This window comes from Pterocles gutturalis, unplaced genomic scaffold, assembly GCF_000699245.1.
Source record: "Pterocles gutturalis isolate BGI_N339 unplaced genomic scaffold, ASM69924v1 scaffold41588, whole genome shotgun sequence".
NCBI classification, from domain to species: Eukaryota; Metazoa; Chordata; class Aves; order Pterocliformes; family Pteroclidae; genus Pterocles; species Pterocles gutturalis.
Window position 1 is genome coordinate 992 of NW_010119471.1, and position 11679 is coordinate 12670.

General features: G+C 51.1%; 2 protein-coding genes across 2 annotated transcripts; one reads left to right on the plus strand and one right to left on the minus strand.

Moving 5' to 3' along the window:
- The first annotated feature begins 236 nt into the window (after window positions 1–236).
- On the plus strand, window positions 237–7124 carry SERHL2 (serine hydrolase-like 2). The gene is made up of 11 exons (XM_010076582.1): window positions 237–384; window positions 456–569; window positions 1685–1726; window positions 2423–2451; window positions 2660–2734; window positions 3530–3639; window positions 3915–3994; window positions 4348–4382; window positions 5152–5228; window positions 6622–6712; window positions 7008–7124. Exons 1-11 carry the CDS (start codon window positions 237–239, stop codon window positions 7122–7124), a joined length of 918 nt encoding a protein of 305 aa, XP_010074884.1.
- A 1735-nt stretch (window positions 7125–8859) lies between these two features.
- Window positions 8860–11541, minus strand: RRP7A (ribosomal RNA processing 7 homolog A (S. cerevisiae); the record flags this gene model as incomplete). The annotated part of the gene is made up of 5 exons (XM_010076583.1): window positions 8860–9173; window positions 9655–9853; window positions 10263–10360; window positions 11020–11143; window positions 11416–11541. Coding segments are annotated over 5 exons (633 nt in total), but the record flags the coding sequence as incomplete, so codon positions are not given.
- Window positions 11542–11679: the final 138 nt, after the last annotated feature.

Genomic DNA, 11679 nt, shown 5'->3' on the forward strand with positions numbered 1-11679 from the left:
CGCTAGTACGTTCTGGGAGGAAGATTCCCCAAACAGGCAGGCAGGGACGGCAGCTTGGGATGTTGAATGGGGAGCTATAAATCAGCAAGCTGCTAATTAAGACCACAGGAGGCTGGTGAGTTACTAAAGACCTGTATTACTCTCTTCAGAGCTCTAGGCTGTTAACAAGATCCCTGGGACCTACTCTGTGCACGTGTCTCTCCAGGGACATCACTTGCGAGTACTCTATTTTGGGCATGTTCTCAGAGTTGAAGTTCCCAGTGCCCTGGGGTCACGTGGCAGCCAAGGCCTGGGGACCCTCAGAGGGACACCCCGTGCTGTGTTTGCACGGCTGGCTGGACAATGCCAACACGTTTGACAAGCTCATTCCACTGCTCCCCAGAGGTAGGTCTGGTTCATCAGGATGGTTCATGTTGTATTGCAGGGCTGTGTATCTGATAGTCTCTCCCTTTCAGATTGCTATTATGTGGCAATGGATTTTTCCGGACACGGCTTGTCATCCCACCGACCTGCAGGCTCCCCCTACCATTTTCTGGATTATGTGACCGATGTGTGCCGGGTGGCAGCAGGTGAGCAGTTGAAGGGACCACTGAGGGGATGTTTGTGCAGGGTGTACAGGGGGTGCTGTATTGCTTCTGCTCCTTGGAACAAGCAGGCAGCATTTACTGCCAGGAGAGGGGTCAGTTCCCTCTGCTTCTCCCCAGTCTGATGTTAGCTGGTGCTTTGTGACCACTGACTGAATAGGCATCCCTCTTTCTCACTATTTTGTGAGACGCAGAAACAGTAAGCCCTGGGAAGCCAGTTTTTTTTGTACTAAAAAGCAGTAGTGGTGAAGTGGTTGATGCAACTAAATAGTTTTGCCAGACTGACATTTTGTAAGCAGCCAGTGACCTCTAACCAGTGTTAGGTATAAGTTGGAGACTCTTCTGGTTCACCCCAATGGCAGCTTGCTGCTTGCTTTAGTACCATACAAAACAATCTGAAACCCAAGGTGTCTTGGTCTCCTAAAATAATTCCTGATCTAACTGCCCATCTGTATGCTGATCTTGGGGGAGGCTGTGGCCTGTGCAGTTTTGCCATCCCTCATTCAAAAATACATCCCTCATACAAAAAGCCTCTAGAAGTTCCTTGACGTGCCAGAGAGTAAAACACATCTTTCAGTGAGGTATATTGCAAATGGGCAGTGCTGATGAAGTGGTATTTTCCCATCAGCCTCTCGGAGTGCCCTAAAAATTGACTGAAATGCCTGATGTGCTAAATGGTGCAGAGAGCTTCAGTTGGAATAATCATACTTTTCTCAAGGCAGCGGACCTGGCTCTGTGTCCTTATGGCTCTTTCGGAATGCCCTGCAGCAGGATGCTCTGTTGAGGTCTCTCTTTTCCAGCAGATGCTGCTCAGTCAGGCTCCTGTGTTTCTTGCCAGTCTCGTGTCTGGCAGTGAATGGGAATTTGCTGTAGTTTGTTTGCTACACAGGGAGAGTGTGAGAGCTGTGTGACTTAACTACCAAGGAAATGAGGTGGTGGTAACTGGCCTACTTAGCTATCTCATTTCTGGATTAGGAAGCAGATTAAACAGTGCAAAAGCCTTTCCGGGAGAAAGGGGCCCGTGTTGGTGGAGAAGCAGCCAGATGCTGCTGCTCTGGTTTCTAATGCAGCACTGTCTGTTTTTGTCTGTTGCCACTTAGCCTTGCAGTGGAGACGGTTCACCCTGATGGGTCACAGTATGGGTAAGTGGCTCTTGTCCTTGTAAACTATGAGATTTGTGAAAATAGGAGTAGCTAATTAACTCATGCTGCTAGGAGCTGGGTTGGAATATTATATTGTGTCAAGTACCAGGCTCCTGCTTGAGTGATTCAAAAATCCTTGCCCTGTAGTACAAACAGTGGCAACTCTTGCTGTGGGCCTTTCCCCCAGCCCCAAAAGGGAACACTGATGGGCAAAGAGGGGTGTTCTACAGCAGGAGAATTTGCAGCAGGCCTTCCTGCCTGGTCACCACAAGTCCAGAAAGCTTGGGCACAGCAGGGCCCTTCTTGGTGGGTCACAGACCTTGCTGAGGGGAACTGGACTCCAGGCTCTATCCCGTTCTGCTTAGGATGCAGTTGGGTTTTGCCACGATTTGGGTTTTGCTCCCCAGGGCTGCTCTGGCCACAGCTCACTGGACCTGTGCACCACAGCATTTTAACTAGTAACTCCTCCTTGGCCTTTGCTGCCCGAGAGGGAGATGGGGATGGCACAGGATGGAGAGTCCAGCTGGCCCATAGCTGGGCTCTCTGCCTGCATCCTGCCTGCTGAGAGAGCTCTACTGAGGCTTTGTCCCTTGGTACAATGTGCATTTCTGCTTCTAAGGCAGCTCCTGCTGTGGGGGAGTTTCTGTTGCCGGGGGGTGTCTTGTGCATAACTGAGCGCTCTTTTCTTCTTTGCAGGTGGGTCTGTGGCAGGAATGGGGAGTAAAGCATCTTTTCTTCATGGGGTTTGCTATTTCTGCAGCTGGAAAAACAAATGGGAGAGGAATGAAGGGACAGACTGTGTGGGACTTGGATCTCGGGGGAGGAGATGATTACCCAGGATTACCATTACTACCCCCTCTTCAGTGTAGGAGGATGAAGACCACTCAATGCTCAGCTTTTCTCTTACTCTCACATTGTTTCATCTCTCCTCAGTTTTGTTTCCTTTATCCTGAGATGGTAGACAAGCTGATCCTGCTGGAAAATCTTGGCTTTCTGCTAGCTCCAGAGGTTAGATTTCATGTGTCCTTACCCTCCCTTTTTAAAATAAAAAATAGATGGGTTTTCTTTTTTCCCCTCATTTGTTCAGAGAAAGCACTGCTGTGACCAGTTCCTGGCAGGTCACACAAGTCTCAGGGCTCTTCCTTTTGGCCAGCACAGATCTGGTCCTTGTTGCACAGCCTGAGGTCCTTGTTTAGGATGGCCCTTAGGGGACAGTGGGTAGTAGTCCACATTCTGCAGTCCCTTAGCACCGAAATTCACTTGTCTGTACCATGCCCTTGTACAAAGGGAACTGGAACGTCCATCCAAACAACTACCAGCCAAGGCTGTCTTTTTGCCAATAGCTTGGGTGACCTGGGTGCAAGATTGGTGGATTTCTTCTGTTCCTGGCAGGACATAATGCTTACATTCCCAGCCTGCCCTCATCACTACCAGAGGCTGGGGCTTTGTCTGGCAGAAGTGGGACAGAAGCCTAGGGTCAGAGAGACAAAAGATACCTGATTTTCCTTATTCTGTTGGACAGTTGTCCTCAACTCAAAAGTCACGTGGGAAGGGGTAGAAAAGAGTGCAAAGGTAAAATGATAATAAGTTATTTACAGCAGTGCTTAGCTTTCTGTTGCTACCTTGCCTTTGAAGTATCGCTGTTCCCTTTTCCCCAGAAATGGGCCTTTTTAGTATGATGTCCATAACTCATACCAATTCTGAGGGATGATGAAGGGTGAAATGTCCTCTTCTACCCTCTGATAAGGGGTAAAATGATTCAGAAGACAGGGGTTATTCCTGTTCCCTACCTCTCTGTTTCAGGACACTGAGGAGTGGCTGAAATCCAAACGGATGGTGATTGACAGATTACTGAGTCTAGAGGCAAAGCAGCAAACTCCCAAAGCACGGAGCCCCGAAGCAGCATTACAGAGGTGGGCTCCCATCTGTCTTGTTCAATTGCTGCCTGCCCTCACCTTGAACAGAGTTGTGGCTGCATGAATGAGAAAGGGAAACTGTCCCTGCACTTCCCCTTCCAAGTCCTCCTCTGGAATCTCAGCAAGACCTTTTGCTTCTGCTGCCAGAAGCTGCTGCTTCTTCCTGCTCTTTTCTAAAGCAGCCTGAGCGCTCGCTGTCACGTTGTCATGCCATTTTTGCTTCCCTTTCTCCCTTTTCCAGCAGCACAATATCTCTGCCGTGTCTCCCCCAGGCTCTTAGAAGCAAACAGACATCTGACAGCAGAGGGTGGGGCAATCCTACTGCAGCGAGGAGCAACTGAGACACCCGCTGGTAAGGAAGGGGCTGTGTGGAGACAGGAGGCATCCCAACACTGGGTGTGGGAAGGGAGCGGTGCCAACAGCCATTGTCTTCTGCAGGGTACAGGATGCCCTAGCTACACGTTTGCACAGCCTGTATGGGATCAATTAAGTCTGGAGGCAGAGCTCTCCATTCACAGCAACTGGGCTTGGTGCTGGAGTTGTAGAACAGCTAGGGAAAATAAATTAAAAAAAGGAGAAATCCTGAGTGAATCCTCTTCCTCTTGTCTCAGAAAGTTTTGGGCAAACCCCAAAGGTGAGGAGAAGGAGAGCAACTCCTGCTCCTGTGAGACATGAAAACCTTCTCTTCTTTTTTTTTAATTCCAGGGCTGGTGTACAACAGAGACATGAGAGTCCGTATGGTGAGCATTGCTTTTCTGACGTGCCCCCTGCTGCTTCTGAGCTTACAGAACTCAGAGACAGTGGAGGCCCACTCACTGAGCCCAGGCCCTGCCTCCACCCAGCCATTTACTTTCTGCCTCCCTAATTCCCACACTTATTTTAAATGCTGCTGTTAAAAGAGCCTGCACTCAATCATTAACTGACTCAGCTTACAGAGTCACTGGAAAATGTTACTGATTTTTTTTTTTTTTTAGCAGTTCTTCTGCCCCAGGGCCTGCTGGTCACATTTTCCTGCTGTTATAACTCTTCAGGCAGCAGATAGAGGGATGCTTTTGGTCAGCTTCTTTGTCAGGTCACCCATATAAGAACGGGAGAGAAAGTGGAGCAAAGTCCTTATGTTTGGTATTTTGATAGCTTTGTGCCACTTTTGAACAAGTAGGGCCTCCTCTACCTGTGCTACTGCCAAGCTATGAAAGCCAGAGTAGTGTACTGTCTCCTTTTTAGTAAAAGGATTTTTAAAGCTTTTTCTCTGCTATGAGATCATTCCCATATGTGCTGCATCCCAGCAGGCAGCGTTGTTGGCAGCCCTGAAATGCAGCTGGACAGAAGAAGCCTTTGCAGAGCCAGCTACTCTTGTGTGCAGCCTGGCTGCCTGTCATGTTTCAGCACAGCAGCTTTGGGGCTGCAGCCACTTCTGCCTTCAGAGCTGCTAGTGCAGCAGGGGTCAGGGACACCCTCTGGCCCCAGCTCCTGTTCCTGACCTTTGCCACTCTATCTTTGCACCTGCAGCACAATGAAGTGTCCTTCACAGTGGAGCAGTGTGTGAAGCTCCTGCAGAAGATTCAAGATCGTGTTCTCATCATTCTGTGAGTGAAACACAAGCCAAACAAACCAGCCCTTGCTGCCTCCCTGCAGCCCTGAGTGGAGGGGATGAAGGTTAGAAAGGAGTCCTCTGCTACCCGCTCCTCTGCAGCGGCCACCCAGACCTTTGGGCCAGTTGGCACAACAGTATAGTCTTGCATGTGAGAAGCATTTCCCGGTTTCCTACCACTGCCCTGGGCTGGGCAGGCTCCTGGAGCAGGCAGAGAGCAGCTGGCACATCCTCCTCCTAGCCTGGTGTTGCATTTTCAGGCTAGGCCTCCCTGGTACAAGGCTGACAGAGGAAATGCTGGACCTGCCCTGTCCTCCCCATGCTCACACCTGCACGCTCCCATCCCACCCACCTTCCGTCCTTTGGCCCTACAGCAAGGGGCCTTAGCAAACACGTAACCCTCCACAGCACTGCTCCTACTCGCTTTGCTCCTGGCCTGCTTCTTCCCCCAGTCACAGCAACCAAGCCTGCCCCCTTCTCCAGACCCCAAAACCTCTTGCCTGAGCAAACTCATGAAATGACAGCAGCCTCCACCTCCTCCAGCTGGTCCTGGAGCCTGTGTCCAGACCCAGCTCTTGCAACCTCTCCCCCGGGTGCCTGGGGGAAGGGAGGAGCTGTGGGAAGGTTGCCACGGGCTTGCACAGAGTCCCACAAGCTGGGAGCTGTGTGGGTGGGTAGCTAGTTCTATCAGTCTTCGTCCATCTTGCCCTCTCCTTGGAGGGCACGATGTACAGGGCTCTGGCTACCTTGCCCTGCGTGGTGCTGTTAAAAAACCCTCTTGGAAATGAGAGGACGTGCTAGAAGCTGAGAAATGAGGGGCAGTTTGGCTTCCCTGGTCTGCTGAAATTGTAAGAGCTTAAGGATTTTCCTGCTTGTCCAGAAGTGCAACATCATGGTGAGGATAAGTCCTCTAGGCCATAGAGAGTACATCCCTTTGAGCCTGGGATGTCACCTTGTCCCATCACCGCCAGCATGGTAGGAGACAGTGTGGTCTTAACTCTCTAGCAGGTCTAATGCTGGTTTCTCCAGGAGGACTGCCCTGGTACCTCCCTCTCCAAGCAGGGCACACCTTGTTTAAAACAGCAGCGAGGAAGGGGGAGAGGGACAGAGAGATGTAGAAGCTGGCTAGAATAGAAGGAAAAAGTTAAGAGCAGAAGATGGGGTGGAGGCAGGGAAGCAGGGAGAACAGTTAAGGAGCCAGCCCTGAGAGGACAATATTTAACCAGTCTCCACTCTGGTACTACTAGGCAATCATTTGTGAGCAGCCTGAAAAGAGCAATTGGGTCTGTTGCTCCACTGTCTTGGGGACGCTGCTTCTGCCCAGGACAGTAGCAAAGACAAATAGAGGCACAGTACCTGCTGTACTGAACGTTGCTGTTGCTTTTCAGAGCACAAGATGGACTCTTTGTACCACACAAGCTAGACAACAGAAAGCTTGTGAAAGCCCTACGGGAGGCGTTCGAGTCTACCCTCAAAGAGGTGAGCAAACTCCATCCTTGCATCTCTATGTACCACCAACCTGTGAGCAGCAGTTCGGAAGCAGCTCACCTTGTTGGACAAACCCCACTAGGTGATTTGTGCTGAAGGGCATAGCCCTCACACAGGGGGAAGCAACTTTGCCCCTGCTGCTAAAGTCCCAAGTCAGTACTGCCCTCTGTACCCAGCTCTTCCCTAGTCCTGCCTCACCTCCCCCTCCACGAGTGCCAACAGCCAGCACAGGTTGACTGAGGGAATACTTTCCTGGTCCACATCTTCTCATGCCTTCTCCCTCCAGCATATCCAGCTAGTAGAGGTGCCTGGGAGTCATTTTGTGCACCTGAACGAGCCTGAGGTGGTGTCTGGGATCATCAGCAACTTCCTGACGGTGCAGAATGCCAGACCTAGACTCTAGGAAGCCGTCACTGCTGCAGCAATCCACGAGAACAGGAGCTAAAAAGCAGGCTCTGGAGGAATTGTCACCATTCTTACCTCCCATCCAACATCAGTTTCATCATACCCTTCCCTCAGCTTACTGTAGGGTGGAAGCAGGTCTGCTGTTCCATGGAGGAGAGCTGAGCAGAATATTGCAGTTGTCAAAAGGAAAAGGAATCCTTCTTCCACTTCCAGCTCTGCAAGTACAGGGATGGATGCCCAGAGCAGCCTTCCTCTTGCTTGCCCCCCAAAATGGACCAGGAATACAGGCAGAGACATCTTCTGTGGGAGCAGCAGCAAAACCAGCTGTAGCATTGCAAGGGATGGGCAGCTCATCTTGCCTCCTCCCTGAGGATGGTGCACCAGTCTCCTCACAGGATTCAACCTACTGAAAACCCAGGAAAGGATTCGGCTTCTCTGCTTACTTCCATGGGTGGCTGAGCTCAGAGGGCCTCAGTGTCTCTGTCCTACTGTAAGAGTTGCTGCTTGTTTAAAAATGAGCTTAAATAAGAGCTCACCTGGGCACAGGCCATTTTAATGAACTCCTAGGGAATGAGTCACTAATCCTCTAGCTGAAGCAGCTGGGACAACTAATAGTAATGGAAGAGTTGTCAGAGATTATTTGTCCTTCTAAATAAAGATTAATCTCCGAATGTTAACTTTGTCTTATTGACTGTATGGGAGAGCAAATCTCCTTTCTTTGGGGCTCCTCATCCAAGCAGCTAAAATGCCAGTCCGAGGAGGCAGTGACTTTTATGTGGAGTCTGCTTTAGACAGGGCATCTGCCTCCCGGTTAAATGGATGCAAAAAGCCAACTGAAGCAAGCAGGCCTGGCAGTCTCCCCATGCAATGGAAGCTGCATTTGCAGTGGGTTTTCTTTAACCCAGCTCTGTGGAATTGACCAGCATTTCCACCTTACATCCACGGTCATGCCCATTTTGAGGCTGCAGGCAGTAAAATAAATGTAAAGGCCTGGAGGTGGGTGGGTTACAGCCCCTTTCTGACCATAGAGTGCACTGGGATGAACAATCATGAAGTCCAAAACTGCACAAATGTTATGTGGACAGTACAAAAGCATTGCCCTGCAGCTGGATGTGCCTGTCGCCATCCTGTTGGCTGGTAATGGGTTAAGTGGAAACAGGCCTTGGGGAGTCTAGTTTCTCCCTCCAAGGCCAGGCTGCCATCTCACCTTGCTGTAGTGATGGTGCCCAACACCAGAAGTTCCCATAGCCCTGGCTGTGGAAGTCTGCACACACCTGAACACTGGACACCTCAACACCTGGCTGAGAGGGAACTGCCTGGGAGGGACACACCAAGGCAAGGGCTAGGGCTCTGTGCGATACCACTGATCTTTGCTTGTGACAAGGGGTCTGGGAACTTCCCAGCTGGGCTTTTCCCAGGGTCACTTCCCTCCTCTTTTACTCACCCCCAGAGAACATGTGCAAAGGAGCACTGGGATACAAGCTGTGACTTTAATCGCCACCCCAGTACACAAGAAGCTGTTCCCCCACAGTGGGCCAAGGGGGACAGAGAGGCATTCCCATGTTTTGAGAACATAGCAGCAATTTATTTACAGTTCTTCAGCCATTCCCTGTCCCTGCAGAAGCTGTGCTATGTCAGTCCCAGTTTTCACCAAGCTTTAGGAGGGCCTTGGGTAGCAGGGAGATACAGGTTGTCACAGGAAGTGCCTCAGCCCCTTGACCTGAGCACCCTGCGAAGCGGTGCCACACGGCCAAACGATGGCCGGGAGAGCAGGAGGATACCGGTGCTAGTGAAGGAAACTCCCTCTCCAGTGGTGGTTGCTGGGATCTCCCACTTCAGATCCAAGGGCAGGGACAATGTGAAGCTGCCTCAATCCCTTGAAATCCTTTGGCACACGGAGTCCATAGGCATCTCTTCCACTCCCTCCAGCACAGGCATCCGAGGAAATAGCTCAGCACAGCTTAGTATGGCCGAAATTTGCGCTGGGCTCGCATCAGTGCGATTCTCTGCTTGTCCTCCTCAAATTTCTTCCTCAACTGGGCGATGTCTGAAATAGGCAGAAAGAGGGCAGGTTGCATGGGAGTAGCAGATCTCCCTCTCCTGGGGATCTTTACTTCCACACATCAAGAGGGGCTCAAGTCCTGACACCCGCAAACACACACTTCCCAGTGCAGGTCCTTCTGCGCCTGGGCCAAGTGCCAAGCTGAGGCTCTGGCTGTTCGTCTCCAGCAGTACTGCAGCTCCCTCTTGGGGAGGAAACAGGCTAGTTTTCTCTTTCAATTGCTGCCTTCGTGCAGGCAAAAGAAACATCTATCAGAAAGCCACAATCTGTGCACTCTCCTGCACAATATTTCAGCAGCCCTTCCTAGAACAGGTGGTGGCAAGGGGCCCCCAAGAGCTGAACCACCCAGCCAACTGTTCAACTGCAGCTGGATGTAGCCTCCACTGAAGGAAACACGACACTCTTTGGGCCACAGTATGAGAGACAAGAGACAAGGGCAGGGGTATGAGGAGACTCAGACACTCACGCTCTCTCTTGGTCTCGCGATGCTGCCAGGCATAGAAGTTGAGCAGCTCTTTGCGAGCCCTTTTCCGCTTCTCCCTCTCCAGCACCCGCAGGTTGGCAGCCTCTATCCGGGGCAGGCCGGGCTTCCGACCCTTCCGCGTTACCTTCACCCAGCCCTCCTCATCTGGAACACCTTCCTCCTTGGCTGCTTTGGCTTCTTCCTGTAAAGACAAGAGGGTGAGGCAGCTCAGTGCAGATGGATTGCCAGCCTGCCCAGTGCATGGCACCTCCCCAGCCCCCTTGCACACATGCAAAGCTACAGTTCCTGCTTCTGCACAAGGTTTGAAGGAAGGCGTGGGACCAAGGGTGCAGGCATTCAACTCTTAGTCACAACACTGCACTCCAGCGAGCACCCCATTTCTTTGTGAATACCTATTGTAAGCCCTGGGTCAGGTGTTGTGGACCAAACCAGGACCTGACTGCCCACCAACAACTGGGAGCAGAACAGCCTTGACAGCCAGTATGTTTCCCTCTGCCCTTTCCAATGAGGCCTGGGCACCAAGAGATCCTCTCTCTTCCTTTCCCCTCCCCAAACTGCTTAGCTGGGTTCCCTCCCCAACCTGCCCTCACCTCTGCTATCCTTTTGTCATAGTCTTGCATGTAGGCATCCACTTCAGCCTTGAGCTCCTCTGGATCCGCAACTGAGGCTGCATAGCTGGCAATCCACTCTGAGACAGAGAGGGCAGAAGTCAGCAATAGCCTCTGTTAGAAGCAAGCCCTAGTGCGAAGCCTTCAGGCAGCTCTAGAGAGAACCGCTGTGGGGATGGACGCACTCTGTTCCCATTGCTGTTCAGCCTCCCTGCTGCCACCGCTCAACTGACTTCCGGCCCAGGCCACAGCCAGTAAAGTGATGGGAAGCTAAACGATCAGAAGAGTTTGCAACTTTCCCAAGCAGGAGTAGGCTAACCTTAAGCTCAAGAAGTGCAACATTGAGGGCCATGTTCCTGTCAAGGGGTCACATCTGAAGTGCTCTCATCTTGACAGACAGTTAGTGCCTGTTATTGAGTCTGACTTCCATTTTGAAGGCAAGACATGGCCAGTTGCTCTGAGTCTATGTGATACTGAAGAAATATCAAGAAAAACTACCCTTCCATTGTACCAAGTGATCCCCTTCTCCCACAGGGTCACTGGACCAGACCACAACATCCAATACAAGAAGACTGCTACATTGTGAATAATAAAAGCAGGACAATGAAACGCCAGATGTCTCCCAGCTTGGTACAAATGGTGAGAATTCATCTGGGACATACAGGGTAGGATTCAGCGAGGAATGGGTATAGTTTTTCCCTGGCACTAGCTAGCAGGAAGATAGGTAGGGCTGACTTACTGCTAACGCCGGTTTTCACAGGGTTACTCGCTGTTGATATCAACAGGGGACCTTCTTGTGACAGAGCCTTGGCTGCCTGGACACCAGATGGCTTTCTGAACACCACATACGCTACCTGAAATCCCTAAAAGATAAAGGCCAGTCAGATACACCAGAGAAATTGGCGAGGCAGCAAGGAGCTGCAGTACAAATAAAATAAAAATACACAAAAATCAAACCACAAGTTACAGGGGGATAGCAAAAAAAGATAGTGTAAACTTAAATAAGTAATCATGTCGCCCAATGCCCTCAAATAGTTTTCTGTACCTCATGTTCCAAATAGTACCATTCACTGCTTGCAATCCTTTCCCATTTTCACCACTAAAGCATCAGTATTCCCCCCGCCTCGAGCTTTACCGTCACAGTTTTGTGGTCGAAGAACTTGGACACGAGTTTTTCTTTTTTCTCTACGGGCCCTGGCTTCTCACTGATGTGCACAGACTGCACACGCCCGCAGCGGGAGAACAGCCTAGACAGGGAGTCCTCGATGCACAGGAAGAGAGAGAACAAACGGTACAGAAAAGCAGCGGCGCTTCTTCTCCCCACCCCCTCACCCACGGCCTACAGAGGGCAGCGGGAGGCTCTCCGGCACGACCCCAGCCCCCCTGAGGCGATGCCCTC

Coding starts and splice junctions, on each gene's coding strand:
- SERHL2 (XM_010076582.1), top strand. CDS start 237: ATGTTCTCAGAGTTGAAGTTCCCAGTGCCCTGGGGTCACGTGGCAGCC. Junction 385..455: donor CATTCCACTGCTCCCCAGAG/GTAGGTCTGGTT, acceptor TCTCCCTTTCAG/ATTGCTATTATGTGGCAATG. Junction 570..1,684: donor TGTGTGCCGGGTGGCAGCAG/GTGAGCAGTTGA, acceptor GTTGCCACTTAG/CCTTGCAGTGGAGACGGTTC.